The 13,275-nt window shown below is 51.5% G+C and overlaps 1 protein-coding gene across 5 annotated transcripts in view; it reads left to right on the forward strand.

Moving 5' to 3' along the window:
- SYN3 (synapsin III) overlaps positions 1-13,275 on the forward strand; it is a 440,909-nt gene that overhangs the window by 420,877 nt on the left and 6,757 nt on the right. For all 5 annotated transcript variants that reach the window (XM_076007058.1, XM_012772789.3, XM_020287867.2 and 2 more), the window contains exons 10-12: positions 2,336-2,438; positions 6,617-6,751; positions 7,592-7,679. In XM_076007058.1, the coding sequence (XP_075863173.1) occupies positions 2,336-2,438; positions 6,617-6,751; positions 7,592-7,679 (326 nt within the window). The remainder of the gene's footprint in view (positions 1-2,335; positions 2,439-6,616; positions 6,752-7,591; positions 7,680-13,275) is intronic.

The raw sequence follows: 13,275 nt of genomic DNA on the forward strand, positions 1-13,275 counted from the left end.
TCACCCTGGGAACCCACCTGTGCTAGGCAGTGTCATGGAGGTGGTGCTCTCGACCTGGCACACCTGAATCCTATGGCCTGAGTTGGTCACACCCTTCCCCCAGGGACATTTGTGGGACAGTCATGGCCCTCTTTCCATGACCTTTCCCGAATGTGAGCTGCTCACAGATGTCCCCAGCGCCACTGTCTCTCTTGCTCTGCTCAGTCCCGGGCTACATGGGCCGTCCCTGCAGGAACCTGCCAGGGAGTGAGTCTGCTCGGGCCTGGATTTCACTTTCCTTTTTTGCAGCCATGGCCAGGACTCCAGGGCCTGGACAGAGCTCCTCGGTCCCATCCCCACAGGGTCAAAGTCCATATGGGGACCCATAAGCAGACCTCTCCCTCCACCTGGCTCACCTGCCTGCCAGGTAGCCTGACTTCTGGTCAGAACCAATGATGTGGCTTAGTTGGCGCTAGTCCCCCTTGGCTGCAGGGAGCAGGACCCCACTTCCTCCAGCCTTTCCCACACTGTGGCCCGTTCCTGGATTTGGGGTGCCTGTGCCCCATGGGGTACAGCCAGCAGGTGACCCTGAAGTTCATCATTTAAAAATAGCTTCCCAAAACCAATTGCTTCTGGGCCTGGGCCCAGACTTCCACCTTCCATTGAGAAGAAACCTGATTTATGAACGTGTCAGGGCACAGCCGTCCCTGAGCACACGCTGCCCCACAGATCAGCCCTGGGTGCCGAATACGGCAACCTTGGTCCATCAGAGAATCCAGAGGACTCTTACAGTTCCAAGGACCAAAGGTTGTCCCCACATGTGGCTGCACATCAGAACCACATGGGACGCTTTAAAAAAATGGCAGAAATTATTCTAACATGAGTGGAGCCCCCAAATCTGGCTATTTATCTGTGTGTTTGTTTAACCTTCCTGGTGATTCTGATGTACAACCAGGATCAGATCTAGGCCTTCCCATTTTACAGATAGGGAAACTGAGTCTGCAAGAGGGAGAGGCTCCCCAAAATTACTGAGGAATTAACAGCAAGAATTCAGGTCCTGGTCTCCCGTGCTGAGTGAGGAGAGACGGGTGGGATGCACTCAGCATGAGAGGAAGGGGGTTCTGTTGAGATTCTAGAATCAGACAGGATCCTGGTTTAGAAGCCGCACGGTTGTTTATTAATCTCACTGAGTCTCTGTTTCTTCATCGGTGAAATGGGTTAAAACTTTCCTGATAAGCGTTGTGGTGGGATCAGAAAGAATGAAGAGCCAATCCCCCGGCACATAGTAGGCGCTCAGTGGGTGCGAGTTTCATCCTTCCATTTACGTCTGTGATCTCACGTGCTCCTCACTACAGCTGGATGAGACCATGGACGAGGAGCCGGGAGATCGGGTAATCCTGGCTCTACAGCTGCCTTGCTGTGTGCCGTGGGCAAGCTGCTCTCCCTCTCTGGGCCGCAGTGGGCATTGGTGGGTAAGACGAGAGCGTTCTAAGAGCACTTCAGCCGTGATCCCTCCTCATCCCAGGCCTTATCGCTCAGAGACACAAAGAGATCTGAGAGCCCGAGTGCCTCGTGTGACCCTGGAGAGTGGGGGAAGAAGCAAGAACACTGACACAAAGTCCCCTGTGACTCCCAAATCCAGCCCACAGGAGAAGCCAAGTGCAAGCCGGGAAGATTTCTCCAGATACAACCACCCCCTTGTTGCAGGGTCAAAGTCCAGCCTTGAGATCTGTCCCCAGCAAAGCAAACTGGCCTTGCAGCCCTGGAGTGGCTGGAAAGGGAACAAAAGCAGCAGGTCCAGAAGGCCAGGCCCTGGGGCCAGGCGGGAGCAGCCTGCCAGGCTCCCCTGCCTGCCGCCCAGGGCTTGGGGAGAATGCGCCCTTTGTCCCCCACCAGCTCTGGTCTGGCGGGGCTCTGGGACCGGGGGACAGCCTGGGAGGGGTTTCTGGAGCCCTGCAAGCAGCTTTCCCAAGGGAAAGGGCCGCAGGGGCAGCTGGGTGTCCAGGATGGCTCCGATGGCTCCCCACAGCTGTGGAGCCAGCAGGGTCCTGGGAGCAGGGGGTCCCATTCCTTCCTCCTTCCTCTCTCCTCTGTCCAGCTCCCTCCTGTTCCTTCTCTGTGCCTCTCTGCCACCGTCCATCTATGTCCCTGCCTCCCTCCCTCCCACTGCCTCTCTGTCTCCCTCTGTCTCTCTTGCCACATCTCTGTCTCTCTCTCCATCTCTGTCTGGGTGTGTGTGTGTCGCTGTCTCTCCCTGCCTGTTTTCTGTGTGTGTCTCCCCCTCCCTCCTCTGTGCCCCCTTCCCGGCTCCCTCTGCCCACGCTCACTGTTGTCTGTCTGTCTGTCTGTCCTGCAGGTACAGGCTGTGGGTAGACAGCTGCTCGGAAATGTTCGGCGGCCTGGACATCTGTGCCGTCAAGGCCGTCCACAGCAAGGACGGCAGAGATTACATCATTGAGGTGAGGGGAGCCCCAGCAGGTCCCCTGGCCTGGCACGGCCGGCAGGCGTGGGGGAGGGACGGAATGCAGGCACGGGCCCCAGCGTGGTCAGCTAGGTCCTGGCTTCCGGCCTGGGCACATGCAGCCTCAGTGGGCAGCTCCCGGAGGCCCCTCCCCACGGCCTCCTCATCTCCCCCATCCCCAGGCTGTCTGGAAATCTTCCTGCCCGGTGGCGAGAGCTCAGGGCATAGGGTTTACCAACTTTCCCCAACCTGCAGGCCTGAGGGTAGGGGAAGAGCATCTGGCCAGGGGTCAGCAGGATTCTGTCCCCTTGGGCCTCTTCCGTTTCCTCAATGTCCAAGTACGTAAAATGGGCACATCTCCCTGGTCACCGTGCAGAGACTCCATCACTTGTTCACTCAACAAACATGAACTTAGGGGCTCCATGGGCAGGCATGGGCGTGGCTCTGGGGGTGCAGCCTGGACACGACAGACATGGGGTTCACAGGCTGGCGGGGAAGATGCATGATAAACAAAGGCACGGTGCTGAGGGGACACAGGTGTGACCAGAGGGAAAGGTGGAGGGAAATAGTAATGTAACTGTGAGGGGCAGGCTGGCAGAGGAGCTGTGTGTCCGGAACCTCTCTCCAGACCTTCCCGCAGGCCATGCCTCTCCCAGGCCCATAAGCCCCTCTCCCCTCTGTGACTCCCCCATGTCCCTCGTGGTCCCAGGACCCTCCTCACCTCCCCTCCCTGCCCCCACACCCCATGGTCCTTCACCGCTTTCCCTGAAAGCCCCCGTCTGGCCTCAGAGGCCCCCATCCCCTCCCCACCTCGACAGCCCCACACACCCCCAGTGCCCGCTCAGCTCTGTCCCCGTGGCCTCCTCCTCAGCCACAGTGGCGGGACAGCGCTGACACAGGCCAAGACACGTGAGGGAGAGCCCTGCGGCGGCCGCCTCCCCGGGCTGTGGGCGGCTAATGGGAAGCACATGGCCGGGTGACCACAGGAGCCAGCCCGTCCTCCAGGCCCTCGTGTCCACCCCTCTCCCCGGGGACCCACCTCCGAGCAGCACCAGGTGACTCAATGAGAGGGCGCCCGGCCACGCCAGGAGGGCACTCACAGCCCTGCCCAGGTGGCTTCTTGGAGGTGAGCTGAGGCAGTCCAGCATGGACCGTGCCTCCACCCTCCCCAGAAAAGCCGGGAGCTCCCGCGGGTGAGTCGCGTCCGTATCAGCAGATCCGTCCTACGCTGGCAAACAGCTCTTCTCTCACATCCAGGAATCGCTTTCGAGGCGGCTGCGCTCCCCGACATTCCCCAAGCAGCCCCTCTCGTAGGAGGCGTTGAAGGGCCCGGGGATAGTTGCTGCCTGGGGGAGCCCGTCCCCCACCTGCCTGGGGACATCCTGGGAGCTCTAGCCCAGGGGTGGGGCAAGGACCCTCCCGCTGGGGGCCTGCAGCTCCTGAGACCCCACCTGGCCCTCCTGCCCCCCCATCTCCTCACAGGACCCCCAGACACAAACCCAGCTTTGGCATGCAAGCACCCATTCATCTATCCATTGAGCCACGACTCGGGGCGCCAGTCCCCAAGCTGGGTGAGCACAGCACAGCAGGGACCCACCCTACCTCTTAGAGCTTCTGCTGCAGAGAGGTGGCAGGTGCTCAAGAACTGAAGGACCCCTGGCCTCGCATTAGCACGGCCTCTGCCCCGTGAGCTCCTGCCTCTCTGAATTCAACTTTCACTCTTAGGAAGAAAAAAATCTGCGGCCGTGGGCCCGGGCTTCCTGCCTCCAGACGTTCAGAGAGTCGGGGATGAAAGATCTTTCACATTAAAAAAAAAAAAAAAAAGTAAAAGTAGTGGGCTTGGACTTCAAAAAAAAACAAGAAAACAACATCTCAAAAATGTTCCAAAAAAAGAAAGAAAGATGGCTTTTCAGATTTGTTTTTCCTCGCAGAAACATTGCAGTTATTTCCCTTGCTTTGGGGTTTGGGGTGGGGTCAGGGAAGATGCAGAGCTTGTTACCAGGAATATGAAAGGTATTTTCCCCCAGTAAAGAAAGAACAGGGGGAAGAGATCTAAAAATACTGGCTTCTTCAGCCACCCCTGTGGTGAGAACAGAAGGTTTGTGTGAAATGTTTTGTGAAGATCCTGACAGTGAAATACCCAGGGGAAAGACCAGTGAGCTTGTCCTCTCCAACCTGTCCCGGGAATGACCTTGCTCACTGGAAAAATGTTTCCCTGGGGAGACCGGAGTGTCCGCTTCCTTTGGCTGCGTCTGCCCTGGGGATTCCAAAATTCCCTGACCTCAGGTTCCTTGTGGCAGCCGTTTTCCACTGCAAGGAACGTAGGAAACAGAAACCAGAAGAGAACAGGGTGTCAGGGGCAGGGGGAGGGAGGACAGACAGGGTACAGGAAGCCCATGTCCATTCGAGAGAGCCCACAGCCATAACACTCAGCCAGCGTTGACCGAGAGACCGTCCGTGTGCTGAGCGCTGGGGTCCCCGGGTGTCCCAGCCCAGGTGCAGCCCACAGGAAGCTCAATTCAAGGACATTCTCAGGTCCCTGCTAGAATCTGTGTTCACATCCTTGAGTTTGCTTTTCGGCCTCCCAACTATAGTGGGTGCTTTAGATCACAGACCCCTAAAAGGCCCAGCTGGCAGGGTCTTCGCAGCTGCCCAAACCCGGCAGTTCACAGTTAAGAAGACAATAGGCCCATAGAGGAAGAGAAACTCGCCCAAGATCACACGGCAAGTCCATGGCTGAACCTAGGCCTGCAGCCCAGGTCTCCTCTTTCCAGCTCTTACCACAGGGGGCTGTCCCAGTGCTTTGTGAGAATTAACCTGGTGAGATGCAACCATCATGGATTGTTAGCCATGTGTCCTTGAACTTGCCACTCTTTGCCCCTTCTTTGACCTTCAAATGAGGATAATAATAGTCCCTACCTCAAAGAGCTATTCTGAGATTTATGCCAGATCATCCACACCTAGTGCTTAGAGCAGTGCTTAGCACATAGTAAGTGCTCAATAAAATATAGCACTTATTAATATCCTTATTATGCAAAGGGCTTATGGCAAGGACGTCTAACTCCTCCACTCAGCAGGTATTTATTGAGGGCATACCTATTTAACAGGACACTCCCTGAATTGGGGACTCACAGTCGGGTTGTAGAGACACAGTAAACAGAAGATGACAGAGCTGTGGGATGAGCTGTCCAGTGGGACAGCCAGACTGAGGACAGCAGGGGTACAGGTGCGAGGTGGCTCATCAGAGCTCATGCAGTCAGAGAGGGCTTCCTGGAGGAAGGGCTGGCTAGGTGTCCCTGCCAGGTGAGAAGGAGTTAGCCAGGTAAAGAGTGAGCAGAGGGAAGGATATGCATAAGGACCTGGAGGGGAGGGAGACCCTGGTGAGTGCAGAGCTCAGGAAAACAGGAGACAAGACAGTGAGTGACAGGGGTGGTACAGGTGAGGGTGGCTAGATTCCTACAGAGGAGGAGGAGAGGCCAGGTGACCAACCCAGCCATTTCGCTGATCTGCTAAGGCCTGAAAGACACCCCTTTAAGACCTCCCATAGCTGCTCGTACCCGAGCAATCCCGTGCATCGTTGGCCTGTGTGACCTTGGGCAAGTCCCTTCCCATCTCTGGGCCTCAGTTGCCCCATCTGTTAAAAGAGCAGAAGGGGCAGCTACGGCCCTCAGGCCGCCTCCCCGCTGGAGCACTCTGCTTCCTCTGAGAACAGCCCAGCTCCCTGGGGAATGAGCTTTGCCCCCGAGTACGTTCTGCCAGGGCCCCGAGAACAGGCCTTTCCTCTCTGCTCTTCCCTCTGAACCCTGGGCCAGCTCCAGCCTGTGTCACTTTTTTGTCCTGATCGAGGAGCCCCCACCTTCACTGTTTCCGGCTTGGTGGACAGCCTTGACCTCGGCCAAGGCAGAGGAGGCCTGCCCCGAGCCCGGGAGGGGGCCGGGGTGGGAAAGGAGGGGGCGGAGAGCGGCTCCCCAAAGCAGAGAGCAGAGGAGGTCCAGCGACTGGAGGCTGGAGGGACCGCACGAGGGAGCGGGAGTCTCTGGGCCCAGTCCCAGCGGGAGGAGCCGGCCTCGAGGTTTGCACGGAGGACGTCGCCATCTGGCGGTCGCCTCTGCCCTGAGCCCTGAGCCGGCGGGCTCTCCCCGCCTGGGGGTCCCTCAGACTCCTTTCCTCCCCCAGGTCATGGACAGCTCGATGCCCCTGATCGGAGAGCACGTGGAGGAGGACAAACAGCTCATGGCCGACCTTGTCGTCTCCAAGATGAGCCAACTCCTGATGCCCGGAGGCACAGTGCCCTCGCCCCTGAGACCTTGGGTAAGGGCCTCGGGAGCAAAGGAGACTTTGTAATCGCAAGGAACGCCCCCTGCCTGGGGAGGGGGAGCCCCCGGCCCCAAAGGAGACACCCCCAGGAAGGAATGACCTTGGGGAGAAGGCAGCGGGGTGTGGACAGAGCCCAGGCCCGGGGAGAGCATCTGCAGCCGCCCTGACGGCAGAATGCAGGAGGCTGCGGGGAACCCTTCCTCTCTCCCCCACCCTGGGGAGAACGATCTCGGCCCACCTGGCCTTTGGGCGTCTGTGGGCAGAGATTATGGACAGCTGTCCCCTCCGTGCCCTCCATCCTGTGCCTGAACAGGACATGTGTGAGCACATGCATGCAACAGCACATGTACACACGTGCCCTTGCAGTCAATAGAGACTATTGTGTCTTCCGTTCCCCACCCCCACCCACCCCGGCAAGCCCCCCGCAGCGCCCCCCGGTCCACAGCCCCCACCGTGGACCACCAGATTATTCTCCAAAGAATTTGCCAGCTGCCCAGCTTTCTGGAAAAGCAAGTCTCAAAACCCCCACTTTCCCCACAAAAACGAATCTATGACAACAGACAGCAGAATACCGGTTATACATGAGGGGGTTGCTGCCTGGGAGGGGGCGGGGGACGGACAGCCTTCTCCACGGAATGTCCTACGTCTGGCTCTGGGCTGTGGTTACAGCCATGTACACACGTGCAGAACTTCATTACGCTGTGCACCCCAGAACTCCATACTTTATGTCAGTCTTATCTCAGGAATAAGATCTTTATGGATACCTCCCTCCCGCCCAGGAAGTCAATGGCCGCGGTGAGATCAACAGGCTTCTTTTCTCTTCTCCTGCTCTAGGCTCCGCAGATGAAATCAGCGAAGTCCCCAGGGCAAGCCCAGCTGGGACCTCAGCTAGGACAGCCCCAGCCGCGCCCCCCTCCACAAGGTATGTATGAGCCGGGACAAGCCATTGAGAGAGACCCTCTCCGTGAGGGTGTGGAATGCACTGGGGGCCACGTGTGGTTTCCAGAAGGCTCTCTGGAAAGTCCGTCTTCAGGCTTCATCCAGAGAGCACGCTTGCTCACGCCATACGCAGGATGAATGAGGCTATGAGGTCTGTCAGCCCCTTAAAGTCAGGAAGGGAAGATGGGAAACGAAGTCAACTTACTACGTACCAAAAATGTACCAAGCTCTGTGCTAGCGACTGTCCCATCCAGTTCCTCACTTTTATTGTCCCAACCACTCTACAGTGAAAATAGCATTGCCTTTTTTTAGCAATGCCAAATAGCATTGCCTTTTTTTAGCAATGCCAAATAGCATTGCCTTCCAGAGGTGGAAGTTGAGGCTTTGCCCAAGGAGGTACGACAGGAAAATGGTGCATTTACCAGTCTGGCCTTTCACACCTTCTAGAAAGTGTTTGTTCATAGCAACAGGTGGTGCCTGATTAGAGATTTGTGAGTCAACTGGCTACGGCTAGAAAGAAAGGAAAATGGAATCTTATATGTAACCTTGTCGATTGAAATTCCTCCTCAAAAATATTCCAGCATCGCCACGTAAATGTCACCCTTTGTTAGAGAATGCACAAACTATTGATAACAAGACGAAGGAAAATCATGGCCAGGCTGAGTAACTTTCTCAGGACAGTCAGCGCTCGGGTGTCCTCAGCTGGCCTGGGAGAAACTCGCCCCGCACTCTCTCTCGCAGTCAGAACCTGGGCACAGTCGCGGCTCTAGCGCCAGCGTGGAGCTTCAGAGCACCTTCATTGCAGTCTTGGAAGGACCTGCTTTAAAACCTGAGGGAAAGAAGGGCGCACTATCATACTGGGGCCTTCCCAGTCGCAGTTTTTAAAGCAACAGATCCATTGCTTCCTGGGGAAAAATCAGCCTTGGGCACCAAATGGCTTCCTCGGTTCCAGGTCTTAGATGGAAGGCGCTATCCATCTCTCCTGCCTGTACTTCTCTTCCTGGAAAAGTAGAAAGTATTTAAGAAAGGGGAAATTGTATAATTGTGTACAACTGGGGCACAGCTCAGAGCTCAATTCCAGACCACCACAATAAAGTAAATATGACGATAAAAGGGAATCACACAAATTTTATTATTTCCCAGTGCCTGTAACAGTTATGTTTAACATCATACTGTAGTGTCTTAATGTACGATAGCATTATGTCTTTAAAAACACTATGTACATACCGTAATTATAAGACAATTCATTGCTAAAAATTCTAACAATCATCTGAGCCTTCAGCAAGTCATCTTTCTGCTGGTGGTGGGTCTTCCTTCCACGTCCATGGCTGCTGAGAGTGATCAGGGTGGTGGCTGAGGCAACTTCTTAAAATAAGGACAACAGTGAAGTTTGCCACACCGATTGGCTCATTCTTTCACAAAAGATTTCTCTGTAGGCCCGACACGGTGGCTCACGCCTATAATCCTAGCACTCTGGGAGGCCGAGGCGGGAGGATTGCCTGAGCTCAGGAGTTCGAGACCAGCCTGAGCAAGAGTGAGACCCCATCTCTACTAAAAATAGAAAAAATTAGCCAAGGGTGGTGGCACGTGCCTACAGTCCCAGCTACCCAGGAGGCTGAGGCAGGAGGATCACTTGAGCCCAGGAGTTTGAGGTTGCTGTGAGCCAGGCTGACGCCACGGCACTCACTCTAGCCGGGCAAGAGAGTGAGACTCTGTCTCAAAAAAAAAAAAACAAAAAAAAAAAAAAACAAAGATTTCTCTGTAGCGTGTGATGCCATTTTACTGACAACAGAACTTCTCTCCAAATTGGAGTCAATCCTCTCAAACCCTGCCACTGCTTTATCAACTAAGTTGATGTGATATTCTGAATCCTTTGTTGTCATCTCAGCAATGCTCATAGCATCTCCCCCAGGAGTAGATGTTATCTCAAGAAACCACTTTCTTTGTTTATCCATAAGAAGCAAGTTCTCATCCATTCAAGTGTCATCATGAGACTGCAGGAATTCAGTCGCATGTTCAGGGTCCACTTCTAACTCTAGTTCTCTTGCTACTCCCACCACATCTGCAGTGACTTCCCCCCTGAAGTTTTGAACCCCTCAAAGCCATCCACAAAGGTTGGAATCACCTTCTTCCAGACTCCTGTTAATGTTGCTATTTTGACCTCTTCCCATGAATCCCGACCATTCTTAATGGCATCTAGAAGAGGGAATCCTTCTCAGAAGGTTTTGAATTTACTTTGCCCAGATCCATCAGAGGAATCACTGTCTATGGCAGCTATTTCCTTACAAAATGTATTTCTTAAATAATAAGACTTGAAAGTCCAAATGACTCCTTGACCTATGAGCTGCAGAAGGGATGTTGTGTTATCAGGCGTGGAAGCAACATTAATCTCTTGTACATCTCTCCATCAGAGCTCTTGGGTAACCGAGTGCATTGTCAATGAGCAGAAATATTTTGAAAAGGTTTTTTTTTTTTTTCCAAGAAGTAGGTCTCAACAGTGGGCTTAAAATATTCAGTAAACCATGCTGTAAACAATGTGCTGTCTTTCAGTCCATTTATAGAGCACAAACAGAGTAGATTTAGTAAGCTTCCTAAGGGCCCTAGGATTTTTAAATGGCCAATGAGAATTGGACTCAAGTTCAAGTTGCCAGCTACATTAGCCCCTAACAAGAGAGTTAGCTTTGAAGCTTTGAAGCCAGGCACTGACTTCTCTCTAGGTATGAAAGCCCTAGATGGCATCTTCTTCCAACAGTAGGCTGTTTCCTCTATGTTGAAAATCTGTTGTTTAGTGTAGCCACCTGTATCAATGATCTTAGCTAGATCTTCTGCATTCATAAGATGCTGCAGCTTCTACATCAGCACCTGCTGCTTCACCTTTTATTTTTTGGAGATGGCTTCTTTCCTTAAACCAATCTCTGCTAGCTTCAAACTTTTCTTCTGTGGCTTCCTCACCTCTCTCAGCCTTCATAGAATTGGAGAGAACTAGGGTCTTGCTCTGGATTAGGCTTTGGCTCAAGGGAATGTGTAACTGGTTTGATCTATCCGGACTAATCAAGCTTCCTCCCTATCAGCAATAAGGCTGTTTCACTTTCTTATCATTTGTGTGTTCACCGGAGTAGCACTTTCAATTTCCTTCAAGAACTTTTCCTTTGCATTCACAGCTTGGCTAACTTTTTGGCAGAGAGGCCTAGCTTTCAGCCTGTCTCGACTTTCAACGTTCCTTCCTCACTCAGCTTAATCATTCCTAGTTTTTTACTTAAAGTGAGAGATGTGTGACTCTTCCTTTCACTTGAACATTTAGAGGCCACTGTAAAGTTATTAATTGGCCTAATTTCAATACTGTGTCCCAGGGAATAGGGAGGCCCAAGGAGAGGAAGAGAGAAGGAGAGAATGGCCAGTGGAGCAGTCAAAAAACACACATTTATTGATTAAGATTGACATCTTACATGGGCATGGTTCATGGCACCCCAAAACAATTGCAATAGTAGCATCAAAGACCACTGATCACAGATATACATGCCCATTCATTAATTCATCACCCATTTGTTGATTCCCGATTATACACCTGGGATTCATCAAGAGACACCCTGCTTATTTCTTTCAGTTTCTGGGCAAAGCAAAAAACTTGGTATTTTTTTATTTGACCACATATAAAAAAATATTAACTTATAAATATAAAGTCTTAATATTTGCTTAAAGCACAGGATTGGTGCTAAAAAATTGTTTATTAAACATTTTTTACTTTTATTGAAATTTACAGGCCATAACATACATACTAATAATGAAAAAGTTTGAAATATCTGAGAATTACCAAAATGTGACCAGAGACATAGGTTTGTGCACATGATGTTGGAAAAAATGACACTGACAGATTTGTTCGACACAGAGTTGCCACAAACCTTCAATTTATAAAAAATTGTATCTGCAGATCACAATAAAACGAAGCATAATAAAACAAGGTATGCCTATTTATATGATCATTAGTATTCTTCTTTAAGCAGATAATATGTTTTTGAATGCATTTCCATGTCTCAGCTGTCTTTTCAGTCTGAGGCAAGTCACACTACTTCTCCAAGCCTCAGTTTCCCCAGGGCAAAGGAGGAAATAAAGCTGCCATATCTAACGATGAGGAATTGTCCATGAGCTACTGCAGGTGAGGCAGTTAGCAAAGTGTCTGACATAGTAGTGCTTAGAAGGTGTTAGTTCTTACTGCCAGTAATTTACTATCACTATTATGTAACTCTATGAATGACTCGTGTCTTATACATGTTGCTCCTAGTGATTATCATTAACAATCCTCATAACAACTGCAGCCCCACTGCCCTCCTGCCCGGCAAAAATTCTATAGTTACAAATGTTCAAAAACTGCTTCTCCCTCACCCCACCAGGCTCCTGGCAGGGCCTCTGCCCGGCCCCTCCTCTCCCGCTCTGCCCCAGGACTTACTTTTTAAAAACACATTTGAACAGAGCCCTTTTAAAACAGAGAACTACTGTATTCCGATTTCCTCTCTGGCCCAGAGTAGAAACATGCTTTGATAAAGAGATATTATTTTAAGGGACATGAGGCTAAACACATTTTTAGTGACTTGAAAAACAATCAATTTAAAACCAATTAAGGTAATTAAAGAAAATGCCCGGTGAATTTACATTCAGATTAAAAATAACAAGGCTAATTTTAAAACAACACTTTCATTGAGTTTCCCCAAATAACAAGATCACATTATTAACTTATTTTGAACTCACCGTTCATTTCAACTCAGTAAAAGTGAAAGTTTCTTTTAATAAACTTAATTTTTCAGCACCAACCCTGTGCTCAGGCAAATACTTTCTATATATAAGTTAAGATTTTTATATGTGCTCAAATAAAAAAATACCAAATTTTCTGCTTTGCCAAGAAGCTGAAAGAAATAACCAGGGTGTCTCTTAATGATTCCCATAATAGTGCATAATAGGGAATCAGCAAATGGTTAATGAATTACTGAGTGAGTATTTTCCAGATTTTCCAAGATATCCACCTGGGGAGAGGGAAGGGGCGAACATAAGAAAAAAGGAAGAAAACAAATGTTTTCTTTGATCTGCAGTAGGTTTAGAAAACCAAAAAGTAACCAGCATGTAGAAATCAGGAGGTTTTACTTGGACTTCTAGAGATTTCCAGCTTCTCCTGATAGGACAGAAGCTCTAGAAACTGTAGGTCCACATCACAGCTGTCCCCTAGCATTCGTAAGGACCGGGCCCCCTCTAGTTGCCTCTGGCCCTACTCCTCCCTGTTGTCACTTCCACAGGGGAAGGGGACGTCACTTTCTTTATGCTTGCACCTCTTTAGAGAAATAGTCCTCTGGACTATGTTTTTGTCTCAACTGGGAAAAGTCCTTAAGGCCATGTTACTGTTCTTACACTCGCCTGCTTTATTTCTTTAAGCACCTGCCTGGCCTTACAGGTGCTTGAGTTCGAGATCAGCGTGTCCTCCAGCCTCCTGGGGCACATAGTCACGAAAGAGGTAATGAACCCAGGCCACGTGCAATCGGTTGCTAAACCTGCTGCAGTTGAATCCAACCTGGAGAGTGCGCCGCAGGCTCACA

The sequence above is a fragment of the Microcebus murinus genome, chromosome 10, assembly GCF_040939455.1.
Source record: "Microcebus murinus isolate Inina chromosome 10, M.murinus_Inina_mat1.0, whole genome shotgun sequence".
Taxonomy (NCBI): domain Eukaryota; kingdom Metazoa; phylum Chordata; class Mammalia; order Primates; family Cheirogaleidae; genus Microcebus; species Microcebus murinus.